We start from the raw sequence: 24384 nt of genomic DNA on the forward strand, positions 1-24384 counted from the left end.
TAGAGGTGGAAACATATCATAGCGATTGCTATTGTGTTGTATGGTCAATAAAACAATGTCGTGATCTATATATTACTTTAAGATTAATTTTAAAACCCCTTTGCAATTACCCCAGATACGCCAATGGATGTATTAAAAAATCTACCTTTTGCACCTCGCCGAATCGAATGAGAGGTGCCGATATAATCTTTTATGAGAAGGTAACGGTACTTTAGAATTTTGTTTCTTTATAGACCTTATTCTTCCTATATCTTTCAGCTTTTTTATTCCTTAAAAGAAGTACCGAAACATGCAGATTACTTGATGGCTGCTTTGTTAGAAATTTAAGAGCAATCGACATTTTTTAGGAACAAAGAATATTTAGGCTCCTTTTTTTATAGCGCTAGGAAGAGAGTAATATAATTTGTTAAATTTCTTACAAATAGCTTTACTTCGAAGAGACCCTTTCCCTCATTATGGTACTGTTATTTGCCTTTTTGCTTCCTTTTTTATAAATACCGTTACGTTTATGTGTTTACGCCGAAAATGAAAATGAGTCGGTTCTTGTTCAGAGGGAGTTCTTTAAGTCGGGATGATTCTGTTCTAGGGGATAATTTGTCCAATTTGAGAAAGAGAGGATCACTTTTCGTTGGGTAGTCTAAGAGATTAGACGGACTTTTGGTTGTATCGTCTAAGAGTTTGGACGTATTTCTTTCTCTGGGAATTTATCTATAAGTGTATATATATATATATATATATATATATATATTTATATATATATATATATATATATATATATATATATATATATATATATATATATATATACTTCTATTGTATCTCAAGTAGTTTGATCTTCTTGTATTTGCTCTCAGATCCTAATTATCTCTCTCTTTTTTCATTTCTAAGGTTTCTTAATTTCCATCTTCTAACCTTAAAAAGTTAAGTGGCGCCCTTTAACTTATCTTCTCTTATCTTTGGTAATTTGACCTATCTCTGTTGTTATCTATTTCTCTGTCTCTTTTCTAATCTATCTTATCTTGTCTTATCTTTATTATTTCTTCTGTTCGATTCATTCGCGGTTCCAAAAGCTAGTTTCGCACCCTCGACTCGCTCTTCACCAACCATCTAGCCCGTTCGTAGTGTCTCTATTGGTGACCTCTCTAGCCTGGTTTCCGAGGTTACAACAGTTCGTTAAACTTTTATTCTCCACCCGTCTCCCCCTAGTATTTCTTTCAACTCCACCTTTGATATATATGCTCATCTTCAATCTGTTAATTTTCAATTAGTTCTTAGAATTTAGAACCTTTGATAATTTAAAAATTTTCAATAGTAGAAGGTTTATAAGAGGGGATTATTTTTATTACTGTATCATTTTAAAAAGGCCGTTCGGATAATGGAGGCACTATATTTGTGAACCCTCTTTATATTGAGGCCGTTTCTCTTACTGTTATAAAAATATTAATAGTTTTGTCACTACTGTAAATTCCTGGAGTTGACACTTCTGCAATTTTAGATCCGTCTCTGTTCCAGGTTTCGTATGATTTGGTCTGTACACTTTGTAGCCAAAGTTTTGTGTTCTTTTTGTTCATTAACGCCTAATTGCATTTATGACGTTGCTATATTTTGATCTAACCATTATGTTATTCATGTTTCTCGTAGTTTTTATTATATGATTCTCACTTTTTCTTTATAATAATGTGCAGCCCCACTAACTCACTAACAATGGACCTCTATGCAGCTTATAGTGTGTTTCTTAAGGCAGCATTTCGCAATAAGCGACCGAGACAGGTGACAGATAGGCGAGACCGAGACAGCAAATACACTGTCGTTCCTTAAAATGAGTACGCGATCGAGACAAGCGACTGTTAGATATATTTTTGATTTTACTATTTTTATATTGTTTTTAATAATTATTTTGGATGTGATCAATAAAGCTCGGATTATAGGCAAAATGCCTTTTTTGCCTATTTTGCCTATTATAATTGTTTTTTTGCACCTTTTGCCTTTTTTCGTAAATTCCGCCTATTTGTGCCTTTTTAAAATTTCATGGTACTACCCATGATATTATTCTATTACTAAACCATTCTATAATAAAATTTTGGGTCAATAATAAAATATCAATGGTTTGTTTATATAACAGATTTCTAGGAAAATGTACCTGATCGAGACTTGAGGGTTAACTATTTGGAAATCCCTAAGCTTTATTAGTTTATTATCAGTTGTACAGTCAGTTACTGTATCAGAGTTTAGTCACAAATTGCTATATCCTAGTTTAATTTTGTTGCGTAAACCGAAAAGCAAAGAACACGTTTTAAAACGTTTTAGACATTTGTCTGAAAAGATGACATCTAAATTAAGGCTATGGATCGCACCTTATTCGGAACTTTCTCTAGAAGGAGATGGAGCATTTTGTAAACCATGCGGCAAATCGGTAAGTTTTATTTCTTCTCTTTTTTTCTCGTCCCACAACATAACTAAATTCTAAAGCGTTTTAGAATTCTAATTATTTTTTTTTTAATTCTCAGATTTCAAGTAGAAAAAAGTACGTTATTGACCAGCATTGTGGAACATCACTTCATAAACGTAATTTGGAAAAATTAAATTCCTCTAAGTTAGCCCAAATATCTCTGCAGTTTAAGCAGTTCAAAAAAAAGGAGGAAGATTTAAATTTGATTTATGCCAGATGATGATTGCATCCAACATTCCTCTATATAAAGTTAATAACCCTAGTTTTAAATGCTTTTTCGAAAAATATCTTAATAAATCCTTAGGTACCGGACGAGAGTACATTGAGAAAACATACTGTGGAAAAATGTTATGTGACAAAAAACGACAGATGTATGCGGCAGGTATATAGCTAACTTAATGAATGGAATTTTGAACGAAAACTTTGCGAGAAAACCTTATTTAGTTGCCGTTAAAGAGTTGGAAAAAACAAACAATTTAACAATAAGTCGATTTATACAAGATAGTTTAACAAACCTCTTTTTACCCAACGCTATACCAGTAAATATAATAGTTTTAATGCTTTCAGATGCTGCGGCATATATGTTAAAAGCTGCTGTTAATTTAAAGATTTTAAAGTTAATGTTAATTTTAATTTTAATTTTAATTTTAATTTTAATTTTAATTTTAATTTTAATTTTAATTTTAATTTTAATTTTAATTTTAATTTTAATTTTAATTTTAATTTTAATTTTAATTTTAATTTTAATTTTAATTTTAATTTTAATTTTAATTTTAATTTTAATTTTAATTTTAATTTTAATTTAATTTTAATTTTAATTTTAATTTTAATTTTAATTTTAATTTTAATTTTAATTTTAATTTTAATTTTAATTTTAATTTTAATTTTAATTTTAATTTTAATTTTAATTTTAATTTTAATTTTAATTTTAATTTTAATTTTAATTTTAATTTTAATTTTAATTTTAATTTTAATTTTAATTTTAATTTTAATTTTAATTTTAATTTTAATTTTAATTTTAATTTTAATTTTAATTTTAATTTTAATTTTAATTTTAATTCTAATTTTAATTTTAATTTTAATTTTAATTTTAATTTTAATTTTAATTTTAATGTTAATTTAAAGATATGTTAAAAGATTTGTTAATTTAAAGATTTTTTATCCTAATTTAATTCATTGCACTTGTGTAGCTCACGGGGTTAATAGAATTGCTGAAGAAATAAGAAATCTGTTTCCGCTGGTAAATAATTTTATAAATTTTATGAAAAAAGTTTTTGTAAAGGCTCCGTTGAGGGTGCAAATATATAAAGAAAGACTTCCCGGTGTCCCTTTGCCACCTAAACCAGCAATTACAAGGTGGGGAACCTTGCCCGAAGCAGTTTTTTTACTTTGAACACTACAATGAAATAGAATTAGTAATGTCAGAATTTGATGATGATATTTCCGCCATTCGAGAAGCAAAAAAAATATTTAAAAATCCAAAATTGAAACAGGAACTCGCTTATATCAATGACAATTATAAATTAATAGTTACCACAATTACCTTATTAGAAAAACAAGAAATAAATTTATGTAAGTCAGTAAAATTAATAGATAATTTAAAGACGAAAATTAAATCGGCACCTGGAAGTAACGGTCAAAAAAAATGAAATATGTTTTCGACAAAAATGAAGGTTTTTCGTTTTTATCTAATGTTGCTAAAGTTTTGAATGGGACATTTTCCGAGGAATTTCAAATTATGCCACATTTATTATCCGCTCTGAAATATGCTCCAATTACATCTGTCGATGTCGAACGTTCGTTTTCAATGTACAAATTAATTTTAAGTGATCGAAGACATAGTTTTAAGACCGAAAATATTGAAAAACATTTAGTTGTTTCTATTAATGATAAAATTTTAAGTAATTACAATGTTTAATTATTAATTTACAGTTATTTAGTTACTAGTTTATTTATACTAATGTTATGATTATGATGTGTAAATATACCTGCCTTAAGTTACTATTACGTTAATTCACTTTGTACAATAAATAATAAGTTATATTTCTTTATTGCCTATATTTTGCCTAAATGTTAATATTTCTGCCTTTTTTAATAAAAATCTTTGCCTATATAGGCGGCTTTTTCTTCAATTTTTGTTGCCTATAAATCCGTGTTTTAGTGATCAACATATTTTCGATTTTAATCAATTCGAGGTATTAAAAATAAGAGTAGTATCAGGTCATTAGTACACCTAGAATGAGAAAAATTATATAAAATTTTCATTAAATGTATTGTGTTTACACTTGTGGATGCGGAAATAATATAAGTCGTAAATTTTGTGATATGCTTCTTCAAAATACATTACAAAAATATGTATCAGAAGCTACGAAAATGTTTACGTATTTATATTTCTCAGGAACGTATACCAAAAACAAATTTTAAAACTTACCATTTTTAAATATGAATTCGTAATAATCATTGCAGCTTTTTCATTCCACTTACTCATGTATCCATGAACAACCACCTTTAACGGACCAGATATTCTAAAGGTTGAACCATTTAGGGATTGGTCATTATCATCGTAATATAGAACTTCTGGCTCAGTAAAATCTGTGCTTCTAGTATACAGATAAAACTTAGTTTTAAGAAGTTCTGGACTTTCTGGTGTTTTCTGCAGTGGCGAATTTTTGTGGGGTAAATTGAAACAGCCCACTACATCTGTAATAATAAAAAGAGGATTTACTAAAATTTAATACTCTTTATTGTTTTAAATATTTATTTTGTTTCATTATTAAATAGTATGTGTCTAGTACATACTTTATTTTACAAATCGGCAGAGTCGTTCCCAAAAGTTTTTAAAGAATAATATGGGTCCATATCCATTATTTCTAGTAAATGAAGAAGTAATCCAAATAGATCAATCTGATTTATTATCTTCTAACAATTCGAGTCCTTGTGAAAATGATCGTAACCATATTATGCAAGACGAAACAAATGTACCAATAAAACCTGACAGCACAAATGGGACAGCGGGTGTTCAATTCGAAAGGAATGTGGTTTAACAAAAAATTCATCTGTTAATTACTGAACAATTAGTCAATCAGTCGATTAATAAAATAAAAATGTGTAATGTACGTATTTCCAAAACCCGTAGATTATGACTAGACTTCATCAGAAAATGAGGACACACTTGAACTTACCAAAAAAAGGGACGCATTGCAAAAGCAAAATAAAACAAAAATATTAATTCGAAAAGGCATGCCAAACAAATTCAATTCCGACAAATCCTTTTATAGTGACCCAGAATATTACTCCTCATCTAATTTGGACACAGATACAAACCATCCCGATGAACCTGTCTCTTTGTTGGAAAATCAGGAATGAGGAAAAAGAAAAAACCCAACAAAAGAGAAACTAAAAAATGAGAGTACAACTTCGGCAAAGTTAGATCAGTAAAAGAAGATCCCTATAAAAAGAATTTTTACTGGGGCTTGGTAATTATGTAAAGCAGAGAAATCGATTATTATCGTTTGTCAAAAAGGTAGGTATACTGCGAGGAAAAACAGAAGCAGAGTATAGCAGATGACACAATTCCGATACGTACTTTATAAGTTTTGACAATAAAATACTTGCAGTGTCCCCTAAGTTTTTATTACAGACGCTAGATATCCCGCCAGCGGTTATGGGATATGCAATAAAACATGCTATACAAAATACATGCAAAAGTGATCAGAAAGGTAAACACAAACTTGTTAATAAAACCAGTTCACACATGATCAATAAAATCCACGATACTTTATCGAGACTATTATCAGGTACAGGCAGTAGATATATCGTCATAAAATATTTCGATTTCTTCGTCTGTGTGGTCTGTTGTTGGACCGTATACTTGGATAATTTTAAGTTGATATACTGTTTAACTTCAGAATAGGATATGCCACTCTAGATGATATACTTTGGAGGTTTATTATCCTAATCGCGTGATTTTTATGGACAAAGAAACCGATGTCTCCAGACGAGTTGGTGAGTGTTCGCAGTATCACAGCCGGTTAAATCAACTTCATGGCCGCCTGCGACTTTGTGGTACCGCACCTGCCAGGAATTGTATTCCTCAGCCACGGACCACTAGTAACACTGTGACCGCTGCTGACCTGTGTCATATCCTCAGTTGATCCACGAGTACTTATTTGGCTAAGCTTTATTCGTACCGGTCCTGCACATCTACAGGAATTTCCCTATCAGCCGTTGGGATGCACCGTGCCGGGGTTGAGGACTCCCCCGCCGAGTCTGTCATGCGCAGAGTACTGAAGGACCCCTATTTAGTTCAGATTCCCTCCTTTACGCAAGTTGGGACTGCCGATATCGTTCTCTGTTAAATGTGATATGGGAGAGACAACCTATTTGCGTAGATATAGTTCAGAATCCAGCAGTTCATTCGAGTATTTGATTTTTATAATTCTTTAAAATTTTTTTTTGGCCAACTGCCTGGAACAAAGTCGAGAACGAATACATGAAATTTATATGTTTTGTTTTATTTTCACATTTTCACTTCATCTGTATACATGTACGTATACTGTGATGCGCCGTATAGAAAGGATGAGTGAAAACATAAACAAAAAACTACAATGTGTCGTTCGCCTCGTTGTTTTTCTCTCCAATTTGAAGAGTCGTCAGACATCACTGACTGCACATATACTTAGTTTTATTCAGATGGATTTTAAATATTTCTAGACGAAAGAAGAACTACTAAGTATGATTTTCTTAACAGGAAATATTAATAAGCAATATTAAGCTACGTTTGTATAAATTAGTGTGACAATGACAATGAAAACTGATGTGGCTTCTGTCATGACAGCTATTTATAATGGTTTTATTACCTTTTTTTTTACAAAGACGAATATTTTCCAGATTTCATTAGCTAACGCTACATATTTTATCAACAATTGTTTGCTTGTAAGAGACTAAACACAAAGCATGTGATGGATATTTCTTTTAAGATCGTATATGCCCTAAAAGATATGCCCTATTCCTAGAAGCAAGCAAATATAACTTAAACGTTAACAAAGAGAAGACTCAGATCATGAAAATATTAAGGAAAAAAGGGATGAAAGATCAAATAGAAGTAATGATAGACCAAGAAAAAATAATACAGACCAATTCATATAAATACTTAGGAACAATATTCAACAACAAAGGAGACACCGGGGACGATCTTAACAACAGAATGGAATACACAGGAAAACTATTCCAAGCACTAAATAGAGGTTTCCTTAATAACAAAGAAATATCAATAAAGACCAAGATGACAATATACAAAACAATATATAGACCTACAGTGACATATGAAGCAGAAAATTGGATATTAAACAAAATACATCAGAGTAAAATTCAGGCAAGCAGAGATAAAATACCTCAGAAGAACGATCGGAATAAAAAGAACTGATAGAATCAGAAATGAAGAAATAAGAGAAAGACTCAAAATCAAACCAATACTCGACTCAATCAAGGAGAAAAATTGGCATGGTTCGGACATCTAACCCAAATAGACAAGAATAGACAAGTAAAAAGAGTGTGGGACGCCAAACCAATAGGGAAGAATAGAAGAGGAAGACCCATTAAAGAATGGAACAGTGACATCTCGCAGATACTGCAGAGTAAGGGTAAGTCTTGGCAGAAAGCAATACAGATGGCATCCAGTAGGAAGGAATGGAGAAAGTTCGTTAAGAGCTAGTTCGAAAGGTACAAATGGGTCTACTTATTAAGTAAGTAAGTAAGATATGCCCAAAAAGTAAACTTTCTTGAAAGGCAGCCCTTTTAACAGAAACTAGATGATAAGGGCCCAGATTTGGCACTGCACATTGACTTGTGGTGGTTAAATCGGACCAAATGTTTGCAAATATTTCGATATCTATAAGAAAAGGCACTAATAGAAATGATGAGTTCAATTGCAGCATTCCAAAGTACACCACGATAGTTGACATCAACCAGAAAAAATTTAACAATTTGGAAACTTATTGGAAAACCATTCTAATACCAATTAATAATGACAATTTTATTCCAGACAAGTACATGTCAGACAGACAATGGTATTAAACTTCGATATTCACTTTAGTGATTTCCAAATAATTGAACATTAAGTTTCCTTAATCAGTCAATATTTCTACACGTGTAACTTCTTCTACCAGAAATATTATGATCTACTAGTTCTGTTACAAAATAAGAAATATGAAATTGTTTGACATTTTGAGGAAAATAGTCTGAAACTAAAAGGGTTAATAATTAATGGTATCTAACCATCGTAATGGCAGAAGTATTGAAACATTATTGCAACAAAGTTGTGATAAAAAATGAAAATCTGATAGTACTGTCTATTAAATAGTACCAGAAAAGAATAAATTTTCAGTAAAGAATATAATATGAAGTGAAAAAGACAATAACATAATATCAACGTTAAAAGCACTAATTACTTACATTCATTAATCATTTATGAATAAGCATCATTAATGATATCATGCTGAATTCGCTTTGCTTTGTAAATAATAACTAGTAATTAATTTAGTAGGTTTTTACATTTTAGTGTTTCTATATTACGTAAGTTGAAAATAAAATTACAAAACTGACCATGCACAAGAATTTACAACATCGTATAGTTATTAATATCCGTTACTCGACCTTAACCTAAGCAATAAGCAATACAATTATAAAATATAAGAAAAAAGTTTGAATTATGTTAAATTTTAAAATTAGATACAAAATTGTATTGTTTTGCTTTTTAATTTTTTTTTTACATTTGAAAAAGTAAATAATGATGTAAGATGTCATTAAACAGATCACAGAAATCAAATGGAATGATTTAAAACTAAACCGTGAAACCTTACATCGAAAAATCATTGATTGGTTAGAAGAAAAGCTATATTCTACTCGAGTTTTTTTGCAAATAGAAATCAGGATTTCGTCTTAGGCCATGGCTCCACGAGCGATAGATTGTCGCTAGCAGTAGCAGTAAAATGTAGCTTGATAAATGAAAACAACAGCAGTGATACTGGGTGACTCCACGCGCTGTAGATTGTCGCTTCGTTTCGAGACCGAGACGCGTCGTCAAGGTCATGTCGCGTTCGAATAGATCCGGACCTATTTTTTACCAGTAATTTGCAGCGGGTTTTTGACTCAACTAGCAGTAATTTGTCGTTTGTAGCGGTAATTGCCATTTAATCGGATATTTTTGTTCTTGTTTTTTTTTTATTTCTCTATGTTTGTTAAGTTGTTACTTTGTTTTTATAAATTACTTTAAAGTTTTTTCATACAATTTTTTGTCTCAAATCATAACAAAAAATTATAAGTTCTAGAAAGAAATAAATCCAATATTTTCTTTATCGGTATTCTAGATAACAAAAATCAATGGATGGTTCTTTTTTTCAATCCCAATTAACCGTATCAAACTGTACTTTATAATAGATGCCATTATTAAACAAGAAAAAGTTGAATAGAGAAAATAAACAGTTTTTATTGATTACCCGAAAATCTATTTTTTGGATTTCCTTCTTCGAACTGGTGATTCATTTCTATATAAGTGGTTGTCTAATCATGTCGTATAAATCAAATTTTAATAATTATTGTTTATAGTAAAATTTTATTATCCTTCAGTACTAATGTTTCGTTTTCGATAGCTTGGCGTGATTCATATATAAAAGATTGCAACAAAGCAGATTTTATATCGCATCAGAATTTTTTAAATTATTGTAACATAAAAAAGCAAGTTAGATATTGGAAAAGGAAGATTCATTACATCAACCCAATATGATAACTGAATATAATCGACATATGGGAGCCGTCGATCTACTTGATAAGGCAGTAGCTAATTACAGAATACGCAGAGGTAAGAAGTGGTGGCGGCCCCTTTTTATTCTAATGAAAATTAAATAGTTAAATATTTTGTTTTTTTTTATTTTTAGGGAGATACATGTATAGGATTATAAAATATGTAATTTGAAATCTTACTTTAAGGTAGGTAAATGCTAATTTTTCTTCTGGGCTTAGGCTATCACGCATTGATGTATCCTGTTTTCGTATGACATCTTCTATTTCACATAATTAAAAATTAAAAGAAGACACTGACATCCTGTAATATTCAAAAATCTTGTTAGGATATTCTTTTAATTTGTTGTGTAAAAGAAAAAATTTTTCCACTGTCTGTCTAGGCAATAGAACAGGGTGAATCTACCATTTCCGTTGTTTTTTAACCCTACGTCGACGACACAATGCCAATATTAAAGCAAGTTTTTGTTGAAATGATAGATTATCCATACTATATTATTGTGTTATCGGTGTGAATTTATTTTACTTATTTATTTATTTTTTTTGTCTGCTATATACACGGACATTATATAAACGGACAAGATACCACTGATTGTAGCTGCGTCATATTAACGCTCATGGAGCCACTACAAGACCAAGACGCGGCGATATGCGCGCTGTAAACTGTCGCTCGTGGAGCCATGATTTTACTGCTTCACTGCCGCCGTAATTTTACTGCTACTGCTAGCGACAATCTGTCGCTCGTGGAGCCATAGCCTTAGACAGCGTCCATCTGGAACCGCAGTATATTCTAGATTGTCTTGAAGAAACGTTCACGCGATACGGTAACGAATAATTATGACTAATGACAGTTAGTAGACGAAAAGTAAAAAGTGCACTTAAAATGGTTATCAACAAAAGATCCAAAGGAAGACCACCTAAATCCAACATGGAAGTTGCTAAAATCATCTGAAGACTAAAAAGAAACAGAGCACCAGGATCGGAAGTCATCCACAACATCGCACTCAAGGAACTGCCGAAGTAAATGATAGTGCAACTACACTACATTTTCAGATTTTGCCTAGAAAAAGCGCATTTTCCGAAACATGCAAAAATCATCCCTCTACTAAAACCAAGAAAAGATGGAAGAAGACCGGAAAACTACAGGCCAATATCCCTACTGGAGTCATTAGGAAAAATATTGGAGAAGATCATCTACAAAAGACTGACAAAACATGCAGAAAGAGGAAGAATCGTCCAAGAAGACCAATTCGGATTCAGAAAAGGAAGAAACTGCGAACCACAGCTTGCAAGAGTTGTGAGCGATACGAAGATCCGCTCCAGCAGAAACCAAAAAACTGGAATTACTATTTAATTGGGAATAAGCCACAATTAAGGGTTAAAGTAAGTTTATTGACGTTTCAATTCCCACTTCGGAAATCATTCTCAAAATACAAACATTAGCGAAAATTAAAAAAAATTTCCTGCTCCGGGTATTAATATTTTTATACGGCATTATGCCGTACAAATATGTTTGGACAAAACTCCCCTCATTAAGTGGTAAGTCTATCTTACTTGTGACTCACCTGTACCGATAAGAATTGACGGAATGGTTTCTATTGCCGTGAATGAAACTTCAGGCCAGACTCCAAGAGTTTGGCTGCAGACCTTCCAAAGAACATGCAAGCGAAGAATATGTCGACCACCTAAAGTTAAAAATGAAGTGACAGTGACAGAATGAAAGATCAATATGATTCTCGATGCAGCAATGAAAGCTTTGAAGTAGGTGATCTTGTTTGGCTTTATAATCCACAACGTCGTCGAGGCTTGTCTCCTAAACTGGAAAGACAATGGGAAGGTCCATATGAAATTAAAAAGAGAATAAATGACGTAATATACCGAATTAAGAAGTTGCCGAAAGATAAACCAAAAATAGCTCACATACACCGTCTTGCACCATATGCTGGCTCAAATAAAACAGAAGAAGCACGAACCTTTCAACATGAGATTAAAGATGACCGGCGACCAAGCTTTAATGAATTTATGTCAAATTACGCAGAGAGAAAGAGTGCTAGATTCGGCGTGACCACAGAAGTTCAGTAGAATCCTTTTAGTGTTTCGCATAACGTCTCTCTAGCCCACTGTGTTGCCCAAGATCATGAGATGACTAAAGGAATCTCATCCGTATTTTATAAGAAGTTCGGTCGTTTGGACGAGTTAAAAAATCAGCAGTCTAAAGTTGGAAGAGTACTGAGATTAGAAGATGGTCCTCGATCTTTGCTGTATATGATGATCAGAAAATCGTATACAGACAGGGCAAGCTACGAGGATATGTGGCGGGCTCTAACTAATTTGAAGAAAATCGTGTGCAATTATGACATCAAGAGAATTTGACCTTACCCAAGATAGGCCATGCACTAGAAAATCTGGATTGGAAGATTGTCAGAAGCATGCTTGAAGTGATCTTCCGAGAAACCGGCGTACGAATTACTGTGTGTTACATGAGTTCGAAGAGATCGTCTCCTTCAAAGAGAGTAGACTGTTATTTATTTCTGAGAGGTTCATGCAGAGCTGGAGAGTCCTGTAGATTCCGCCATCCTGGGCCTACATATAGAGTTGCTGATCGGGACGCTCAGATCTAAGAGGGGAGCAGTGTTACGAACATGCATTCGACGTAGACCATATAACGGTTGCATCTCTAGAGACGACGAGAAGCTTTCAGAGATGTATCGAGCACGGGGGAGATTGACGCGTCAAACAAACGAATTAGAAGTGAACTACTCCAGAATATTCTAGTACATAATAACTTTTATATATAAGTAGCTCCGATATTAGCTAAGTCAGTTGATAAGATATTTTCGTGTTGTAAACTTATAAATAAATATATTTATATAAATTGAGAACCGCTCGTTTTATTTAAAAACGGTACAATATATTGTAGTATTGTTAAATATAAAGTTTTTTTTATTTAAAACCTTATCGACATAATTTTAAAGATCAATACTGACATCAATACCGGCTCAGCCTAGTCATAACTATTCAATTTAGTTTGCTGTTTTAGGAATATTAAATAATTTTCTGGCGGTTATTGTAAAGTACCTAAGAACTAAAAGAACAAAAAATTTGTCCTTCTGTGGAGTCGTTTGTTTTTGCGACATTGTCTGGCTTTCCCTGTGTAGTATCGCATAGTTCTCTTAAAACGCGCCTGTAACTATGATTTAAGATCTAAGGCAAAAAAATAAAAGGTTTACCTCTTTCAATAAGGTCAATGGCAGATTAAGCTTAACAAATTGTAGTTTTATTTTGACGTTTATAAATATTTGTTTTTTAGTTTGATAAATTCCACAGCATAGATGACAGTATTCTATTTAATTACTTTATATTAAGTTAACGTCATGAAAGATAATGTAAGATTGAGTTTTAAGATTAGGGACATAGTTGCTACTAGAGTAACTAAAATATGTGCTAAATAAAATTGCTTGAACTCATTTGCATAGTATTCTTTAAAAAAATTACAACTTTTCAAAAAATAGTATTGTGAAGCATTGTAATTGTCTTTCGTTAGTTTTGGCATTGTAGTTCTAATGTAGTAGCATTGTAGTTCCTTGTAACAGTATTGTAGTTTTTAAAGTGATTTTTTAGAACAAATGTTCAATTCTATCCGCAACAGGTAAAATTTTCTCTATTTTTGGTATAACGACAAGCCATTAAAATATTCTTGGTACAAAAACCCAACAAAGTAATTTAAATTATTATAAGAAATACAAAAATTTCAAACATTTAAGCAATAAAATAAAAGAAAACGAAAAAAGAAAGGTGTTTTAACTAAATTAATTATATTATTAAAAAGCAATAGATGTCATTGATGAACTTGAAAATTGCTTAAGGCTTGCGGATGTTTTAGAAACTTCTTGAATTTCAATAATATATGGAAACATCTAATTGATTCTACTGTGTAGTTGATATATGATAGATAAGGGACTATTTAAAAAAAAAAGAGTGATTTTATAAGTAGGAAGCAATTATTTCTAAGTTCATTAAATATTATAGATTTGTTCTATATTGATAATCTATGAGAAAGTGCTATTTAGTGTTAGTTTAATTATTTTCCGATAATAAAAGGGTAATTCGTCATAATCACAGTTCTATGAACAACTACGGAATGCCATAAAATCTAATGAAATAAAAATTATTATTGGTGACTTTAGATAATGCTAAGGTAGGAAAGTGAGCAGTAGAAGAAGTCAAGGGACCTTTTGACTTGGAATAAAGTAACGAACGAGTAGATATATTGGTACAACTTTGTAGTTAAATTAATGTAATTCTGATTCACGAAGTAGGAGAGAAAATGGACATTAAAATAAACTCAAACAAAAATACTTTCAGTGACTCTGGGCTGTGGAAATGTGCAAAACTTAGTAGCTTTTAGCAAAAGCTTTGTATTCATCATCATCATTAGCTTCACAACCCATGGTAGGTCTTGGCCTGCTCAAGGATAAGTCTCCATTCTCTCCTATTCTTCGCATAGGAAGACCTTCGTTTTTTCCAGAGCTTGCCTTAGAAGGAATATTTGATCGGTCGTTGATCTTTCTTTACGAAACCCACACTGATATATTTACCTATTATGTTTTCACAATATCCCGATATTCGGTCGTAAAGAATATATTCCAATATTTTGTATGTTACGTTTAGGAGGGTTATTCCTCTGTAGTTGTCACATATTGTTTGATCTCCTTTCTTGTGGATAGGTACAATTATACATACATTCCAGTCTTCTGGCAACTTTATTTGCTTCCAGATGAGTTCTACCAGTCTACATCCACAATATGTTAGGTTTTTTTTTGCCATGCTTTAAAAGTTCTAAAGGAATGCCATCTGCCCCAGGAGCTTTGTTTTCTTTCAATTTTTGTATAGGTTGGATGACTTCTACCTCTGTTGGGATGTTAACTTTCTCTCTTTCATCGTCAATGTCCTCGAGTTGGATTTTTGATTCGTAGAGCCCTGTCTCACCTCTTATATTTAGCATTTCCTCGAAGTTTTCTGCCCATCTTTCTAGTATCTGGTCCTGGTCACCAATGATCTCCCCTGTTCTATTTCTAACGAATGATAATCTAGGTTTGAATTCTTTCCTGTTCTGGATAATCCTCTTGTAGAACTTTTGCGTTTCTGCTTGTGCCTTATAATTCTCTAGTTCTTTTAGTTGGCTCTCTATATGCTCTTTCTTCTTTTTTTTTAAATATTAGTTTTTCTTCTCGTCTCAGCTGCCTATACTCTTCCTCTGCTTGTCTTGTTCTTCGCCCTTGGAGTCTTTTATATGCCTGATTTTTTCTTTGTTTTTCGTTGCTTGTGCACATTCCTCATCGTACCATTCTGACCTTAATTTCTTACGTTTTTGCTTTCCGATAACTTCAGTTGTCACTTCTTTCAATATGGCTCTACATCGCCTCCAATAGTTTAATTAATATCTTCAACTGTAACATCCGTGCAGCCTTCCAGCTTGCTTTCGAGACTCCTCGATTCTCTTAGCTATCTCAGGGTTCTTCAACGCTTCTACTTTAAACCTTTCCTCTTTAACTCATTTTTCTTTCTTTGCATTGGAGATTCTAGCTCTTAGTTTAGCTTGTAGTAGGTAATGGTCCGTGTCTATGTTCGCCCCGCGTTTTGCACGTACGTCTATCACATCGCTAAAGTGTCTTGCGTCAACCACCACATGGTCGATTATGTTTACTGTATTCCAATCTAGACTTTTCCATGTTCCCTTATGTATATCTTTGTGGTGAAGCATGTGCTGGCAATCACCATGTTCATTGAGGAGGCTAAGTATATTAGTCGAGTTCCGTTGTTGTTTGACTCATCATGTAAACTGTGAATTCCAATGGTTGGCATGTATTCCCTCTCCATACCTATCTTTGCATTAAAATCTCCTATTAAGACCTTTACGTCATTTCTAGGGCAATGTTGTATGATATTTTCCAGTTGTTCATAAAATTGTTCTTTTTCTTTATCCGGCTTATCCTCAGTTGGTGCATGGGCATTTATTATTGAATATTGAAAGAATTTACCTCTGATTCTTAGTGTGTATAATCTTTCGTGGAGAGGTTGGAAGTCTATTATAAGGTGCTTTACTCTTTTATTGACTATGAATCCCGTTCCTAATTTGTATTCCGTTGGATGACAGCTTTAATATATCGTATAATTCTTCTTCTCTAATGTTTTATTTCCCAACCATCTCACTTCCTGAAGTGCAATTATATCGCTCTTATATACTTCTACACTATTAATGAGAGACTGCAAGGCTCCTGGCCTGTATAGAGATCTTAAATTCCACGAGAATAATCCTACATGATTGTCCTTTTTCGCGCCGAGTCGTCGTCTATATTTCAGCCCGGAAACTTTACCTTGAATTCTCGTAATATGCTGTTTTTTACGGTGTCGGGGTGTTAACCCTACGCCCAACCTTTAACCTGGAGGACCAGTTCACCCGCTCTCGTCAGTTTCCGACCCAACTTTCCGCCCGGGTTGGATACCGGATAAAGCTTTCTATTGCTCTGGTAAAATAAAAGCCATATATTATGGCATTGGAGCACAAATTAGTCAAATTCTTACGTCTGAATCGGAATCAATATAACAATATAACAGTTATTTCAGTATCTCTACTTTGTCTCACACTGTGCTCAAGGGCAGATTTCATCAGAGCAATAGCCAAGCTTTTGCTAAAAGCTACCAATATTTGCAGATTTCGAAAACCATATTAAATTGTTGAGTTCTTCTTCACCAAAATAGGTGGAATATTTGTGATCGAACCACTGAAAGTGGGAAGATTTTGGAAGCATTAGTTGGACTTTTCTGTTTAAATCTCGGAATCAGCTCGAACGGCTGACGAAGTAGAGATACTGAAATAACTGTTATATTGTTGTATTGATTGCGATTCAGACGTAAATAGTTTAACTAATTTGTGCTTGAATATATTATATATATATATATATATATATATATATATATATATATATATATATATATATATATTGTTATGCTATGTAAAATTGAAAATAATATTGGTTTGCTCTTAATATATTTCAAAGTACAAAATATAGTAATTCAAGTAATTTAACTAATAAACTATAAAAGTTATTTCGAAGAAATGAAAATCCATTATCCTGGATGACCTGTAGTAAACAAAATTTAAGATATGCATAAATTATTTTCTTTGTAAAATATATTCAAGTGACGTGAGTGAGCTTAATTGAAGTCATGAACAATGCGAGCGGGTTTTCCAAATGGACTTGTACAGTGAATAAGACAATAGAATAGAATATTTAGAAATTATAATTCTCCATTAGTTCTTAAGAATTTGTAGAAACCGATTAGCATGTTAATAGTTTTTAGGAAATTTATAATTGCAGGTAAAATTGTTGTTTGTTATCTAAATGGTAGATGGGGATAAGTGTGACGAACTCTGATTGGAGGAGATTGAAAAAAGTGGGATAGGTATGTAGGAATGAGCGTTTAGCTAGATTTTTGAGGGAGAAAAGATAATCAGTTGTTTTCCAAGGGTGCAAGGTGAACGGTCGTTGTTCTCTGGTGGTTCCCAAGTGATAGTAAGCATTAGAAGTGAATGTTTGTGAGTTTTCTTGGAGTAAGTGTATCTGACGGAAGCTGATCCAGTAAAATATTGTAAGTTATACTTTTCTACTTATATATTCCAAGAGCCACTGTTCAGGCCAGAACAAGAGATTCAGTATATCGAGAGAAGAAGAGCCTAGTATCTTTTGAACGATACGTGCATTTGAAGGAGATCATTAAAGACGAGAGGCTCGCAATAATTTGTTGTAAGATTGCTGATTACCTAGGGAACTGCTAAGAATAGATAGTGTAGGCTACAAGGAACAAGGATTTGAACAACTCATCATCAGAGAGATAGTTTTTTACCATTCGTCAGTTTTTCTTTATTAACAAAGTTTTTTTAATTGCTTTAGAAAAGATAGAAATATTTTGATCAGGAGATTTAGAACAACAATTTTGATAATCATTATATGAGATATTTTTTGTTGAAGATATTTGAGTGTGAATTTTATTTCAATATATAATGTTGTATCATATATGTTTTTATTATTCCGGTATTCTTTGGACCTTACCTATCATATGTAAAGCATAGATATTGAAGCACAAATATAACCCTGAGATAAGAGAATTAAATAATGTGATAAAATCATAATTGCATCATTTAAATAAGTTCAATTAATTAATTATCTAATTACTTGCTTGGCGCACAAACAGTTCACTAATCCAAAACGTAAAACAAAGTTCTAAATATTTACACAATGTCCAAAATAAAAAGCTAGTTAGTAATCTCCTGCATCTACATTATTCCAAAATTAGTTCTTACTTAAGAAAAAGGTAAAACTATCTACGAAACAACTTTGTTCTTCCATGTCGGTTTCCACTAGCAAAGTTTTGTTTGTGGTTTCTAACGGAGCGTTATAGTCAAAGCTGATCAACAGCCAAAACTGATTTTACATTTACAAGAAAATGATTAAACACTTTAATTGGTGAACCAATAAATACTCGCACGAAATTTTTATTTGTCCATTTTTAAGAGATCAGTTCAAACAACTCAGTTCCAAGTTATAATAATATCTTTAGTAGTTAATGTGTTATGTTTAATACAAAATAATAAAATGAACTTCAAGTTCTTTATGTGTTGTGAAAACGTTTTTCAGTTTGTAGAGTAAATTAGGGGAAAGTTTTAAACCAAGAGGTCATTAAATAGATTTTATCACAAAAATGCATTTTTAAAAACGATCAATTCGTTACGCATATAATCAACTAATACTATACTTTCATATACGTTATGAAATTACAGTACATAATTAATACATTTAGAATTAATGTTAGAATATATCCGTTACTACGTATTTAGTTCATACCATGCAAAACAATTTATTGATTTTATCTTTACAATAGGGAATGTAAATCGATAGCAATACTTTCATTCTTTGAAATTCCATAATTTTTGCGATTTAGATTTAGATAAATATTGTAATCTATTAACCAAAAATACGGTATTATAACACATGTATCTATATTATACCACTAATTTTATAATAGCAAGAAAAAGGGATGACACAGGGTATGCCCGGCTAACTGTACCCTGTCAGGTAGCAGAGTGAGTAGGAGTTCTCTTGACCAAAACAGGTGTAAAAATGGGCTCCGGTCCATTCCAACGAACTACCCCTCGGCTAAGAATGTTATATTTTCGAAACAGACAAGAAAAGTACCAGAGAGAAAATAAAACACTAGAGAGAAAATAAAACACTAGAGAGAAAATACTTCAAAATAACAACAACGCACTTAGAAGACAGTTCGTAGCTCAAAACACTCAAGGACTATCGCCAAACATAAAGTGGGCCCGGTTGCCTAAAGAAGATAAAATCTATATTGTTATATTGTTTTATATTTATATATTTTTCAATGTCATAGTATAGACTTTACACTAATTCTGATTTTTTGTTTCAGGGCCACCTACAAAAAAAATCACAAAAAAAACACAAAAAACCGGCTTCGGCCACCAAAAAAATTTAAAAAATACTAACAAAAACCGGCGCAAGCCACCAAAAAAAATTAACAAAAACCCCAAAACCCGGGCACGTAGGGCCCAACCCCTTGAGTACCAAGTCGCCGAACTGAGCCTAGGCTCAGAGCGGAGACTTGAGGCCCAAGTAAGCAATTTTAGTTCGCGGATAAGCCACATCATGATAACAGGATCATAGCGACAATGCGCTGTCCTGAGTTTTTCAATCGGTTAGGAAACCATGTTGGGGTTCTTTTACCCAGGACCTCCACATGAAGAGCATTTGGCTAATAGTTGTGTATCAGAGTGCTATAGGGGGGAAAGTTATGGTCTGGAGCATTGGAGCGCGGTGGGGTGACTCCTGTTTTTACTCGAGTTAACACACCTCGCTCCAATGAATTGTTACACCCGAACGTAATTCTTAGGGGTAAACATTTCTCACAGGCTGGGTTTAATCAAATTGCTTGCTTGCTTGCTGACAAGAAATAAAACGATCCTTAAGTAAACCAAACATGTATTGACTCTTCCTATAAACAAAAAATATAATACAGTTTAATAAAAAATACAAATTAAACCAGTTGTATAAGTTAATATTACGATTATTGTTTAAATAGTTTTATTTTGAGAATCATCAATAAAATTCATCTTCTTCTTCGTCCTCTTTATAAGCAATTCTGTTTGTTCATTGGCGGATTAATATCTCTATGGAAGGTTGTCACGCCATCTTTTGCGCGGTCTTCCGATACTTCTTCTGCCGATTGGTGACTTATCTCTTCTATAACATTCTTTTTTTCTACTTTGTGTCAATTCATTTATACACTGTACGTTAAATTTTCTTCTAATGTTTTTTTTTCTATCTCTCAGCGTATTTCATGTAATTCTTCTCAGTACTCTCATCTCTGCCGTTTCCAGTTCGCCTTTGTGTTGTGACTGTGTCGGGTCTTGTTTCTAAGGCATATATCATTATTGGTTTTATACTAGCTTTATAAATTCTTGACTTCATCTGAGTGTTAATGTATCTGTTTCGCCATATAGTGTTATAAGGCATCATGCCAGTCTATTTGCATTATGTACTTGATCTCTCACTTTTTTGTCCAGGTCTCCATAGCTGGAGAGTGTAATTCCAAGGTATTTTGTTTCCATTACTTGTTCAATACTGATGCCATCGATTTATATTTTACATCTGGTTGGTTCTTTGCTGAACATATTCGGAACAGGTGTAGTTTGCTATACAGTTAAATACGAAACAGTTAATTAAATAGAACACTGCTGCAAGTCGATCTCCATTGGCCTTCTTTAGCTCTCTTATTTCATTATTAATAAATCTTATTGCTGTGAGAAGAAATAAAAAGCGTTCTTTTGACATTGTAGCACGAAAAATTGGCCTACTTAAACACTTGTTGAAAATAATAAATGGATATTCTCATGATTAGACTTTAGTACACCTGAAATGTATAAAAGATCCAAAAAAGCTTTAAGTTTACCTTAGTTTAGACGATCGACAAATGTACAGGTGTCACCATAATTCACACTGAGCTCGGTAATTTTTTTATTTGTGTACTACAACCATTTCAGAAGTTATAAAAAATTACCAAGATTCAAGTGGATGGTATTGTTTTTAAGGCAGGTCCACGAAGACCAGGAAGGTGTGTAATAATGTTGTGTACGCGAGTTTTTAATGGTGCTGGTGCAGATTTAGCCCACTTATATCTCTTCCGTCCATAGTAAAAATTTGTTGCATTATTAGACGCAATTTTTTAATCTGTGTCGTGATCCGAGTATTCATTTTCACTGTCAGTATCACTGTTATTAGAGTCACTATAAGTGACTAGTCCACGCTAGTAGTTCAGGATTAATATAGATTTAATATTTAAAATAAAGATAATATATTATTTTATTCTCCTGAAACGGTCAAGGATTTAAAATAAGTTACCATTTGGTAATACCCTATAGTGTATTTTTATGTATGAGAGAGTAATAAAACAATAAATTATGTATGCAAATCCCTAACTGTTGATACGGGTGACTCAATGAAAAACAGATATTTGTCAACAAGTTTACAGAAGTATATAGGAAAACAATTTTAAATTGACTATGACCACCAGGTATAAAGGTTGGAGCAGAATAGAATACAATAGTTGTGAGGGTTACTAATCCCTAAATAAGGTTGCCAGTGTCGGAGTGATGGAGGTTAACAGGTACTAATGAATTTGCAAGAAATGTAAGATGTTTATATTATAGGTTATATATAACCAATAAAAGTTTAATAAGTACCTACCTATTTGCAAAATAAAGTTTAATTCTTTAGATAAAATAAAACGTTTTATTTTATTGAAATGAGTGCATTCCACGAAGTAAGGGTTTCAACAATCAAACATTTAATTCTTTAATTCAGGAATCTACGACAGTAATTGACTAAATAATTACCTTCTAAACTTATTCCACAGAAAATGTGATAGTGGGTTTTTCCATTTTGTATATAGAAAGGTCCAAGTGGCGTATTCAAAATTCTTAACAGTTCACTGAAAGTAGGTACTTCAGTTGCAAGGTGCAGTTTATTGTGTATACTAGTGTTATGGAAAATTTGGAAGTGCCGTGTAAACGCCCGAAAAATTGGTCCTCTAACAGTTAATGAAAAAACATTAATATTAATTGTTTTAAATCATTTACAGACAAACGTTTATGTGAAAGTGTTGATGAGACCGTTGAAGCAGTACACTTGGTGTTGGGAAATCTACGATTTACAGAGTTATTAAAGAAGAGAAATGTGGTAGTTTTCAAATGCCACGTAATGCTCCAGGGAAACCAAAATTTCAAATAGAATATCATTTTAAAGAAGGACTTCGACGGAAAGTGCATGAATTCTTCTTTAGACAAGAATTTCCAACATTGGATAAAGTTCTTGTCTCAGTTCGAGATGATAAGGATTACCCAGAAATGAGTCGAAGTACGTTATGGAAACTTTTATAAGAAATAGGCTTCCGCTGGAAAAAGAATCCCAGAAAGTCTATTTTATTAGAAAGAAGCGATATTGTCATATGGAGAAGACATTTTCTAAGAACCATAAAGGAAATGAGAAACCAGAAAAGAAAAATATTTTATCTTGATGAAACATGGATCAACGAGGGTCATACACCAAATAAATTTTGGCAGGATGAAACTGTTACAAGTCAAAGGCACGCTTTTGTAAATAACTTATCTACTGGTTTAAACCCACCATCAGGAAAGGGACGCAGGCTGATAATAGTACACATTGGCAGTTCGGACGGTTTTGTTGAAGGTGGTTTATTAACTTTTGAATCAACTCGTACCGGTGACTACCATGAAGACATGAACGCTGATGTCTTTCAAGAATGGTTCGAACAAATGATAGATCTTCTTCCTAAGAACTGTGTAATAGTAATGGATAATGCAAGTTATCACTCCAGACTTATAGAAGGACTGCCCACAACCAAGTGATTAAAAAAAGACTTGCAGAATTGGCTGAGTTCAAAAAATATTACGTACCATCCCGGATCTATAAGAAAGGAACTTTATTCGTTGTGTGCCCTTCATAAAGAAAAATTTAAAAAATACGAAATTGATGAAATTGCCTAAAATCGTGGAATGACAGTACTTAGATCCCCACCATATCATTGTGAATTAAACCCGATTGAACTCTTATGGGCACAGATAAAGAGTGAAGTTTCAAGAAAAAATACCACTTTTAAAATTCATGATGTTAAACAGTTGTTTTTGGAGGCCGTAAATAATGTAAAACCTGAAAACTGGGAAAAGGCAGTAAATCACACTATTAAAGAAGGGGAAAAAATGTGGAAGCTGGACAATATTACTGATAAAATGATCGAGCCAGTTATTATAAATCTTGGTTCTGAAAGTTCATCTTCTGAATCTGATTTGGATTTGTAACAAGTAGCTGTAAGTTTTATATTAATATTTTTATTCATCTATTTAACATACCTTAGACGGTTTTAAAAACACTTTTTCTCTTTTTAATTTTTAAAAATTAAAAAAAATGTGAATTTTTTAAAACCCTTTTTAATGTAGGCTAGTCAGTTCTAATATAGTGTGTGATAAAAGAGTTCACTTTTGTTTACATACACATAACACTTTATAACACTGAAATAATTCATTTATTTTTTACAATTATTCAAAGTAATTTTTCAATTAATCTTGAGCACGCCCCTGGAGTGGTCGGAGGTACCAGTTAAAATTATGCTAATTACTCTCTCGTTCATAAAAATAAACTATAACATATTTTATTCAGTACAGGAAAATTTAAATAATTAATAAGTATTTATATAAGTATTGTCTAATATTTCACTCGTTGCTATGTTTCGTGTTATTACTTTTGTTTGTACTCCTCATATTTTGTAGTTTAAGTTTTAGATCTTGTTTTAACGTTTTTGACTAATCCTATACAAATTGTATTTGCCTAAAAGGAAATTATTCTTATTATTATAGATATAATATATCTATAATAATTATATATTATATCCTAAATACATTCAGAAATAGTAAAGGACATCTATAGATTAGGCAGATTATCAAGTTTGACTCTTACTGTCTAATTACAGGCCAATTAGCC

The 24384-nt window shown here is 32.3% G+C and overlaps 1 protein-coding gene across 1 annotated transcript in view; it reads right to left on the reverse strand.

The window, feature by feature from the left end:
• The window catches only part of LOC140434507 (pancreatic triacylglycerol lipase-like), a 118670-nt gene that overhangs the window by 85444 nt on the left and 8842 nt on the right, over positions 1 to 24384 (reverse strand). The window contains exon 2 of the mRNA XM_072522829.1: positions 4881 to 5149. Coding sequence (XP_072378930.1) covers positions 4881 to 5149 — 269 coding nt within the window. The remainder of the gene's footprint in view (positions 1 to 4880; positions 5150 to 24384) is intronic.

The sequence above is a fragment of the Diabrotica undecimpunctata genome, chromosome 2, assembly GCF_040954645.1.
Source record: "Diabrotica undecimpunctata isolate CICGRU chromosome 2, icDiaUnde3, whole genome shotgun sequence".
Lineage (NCBI taxonomy): Eukaryota > Metazoa > Arthropoda > Insecta > Coleoptera > Chrysomelidae > Diabrotica > Diabrotica undecimpunctata.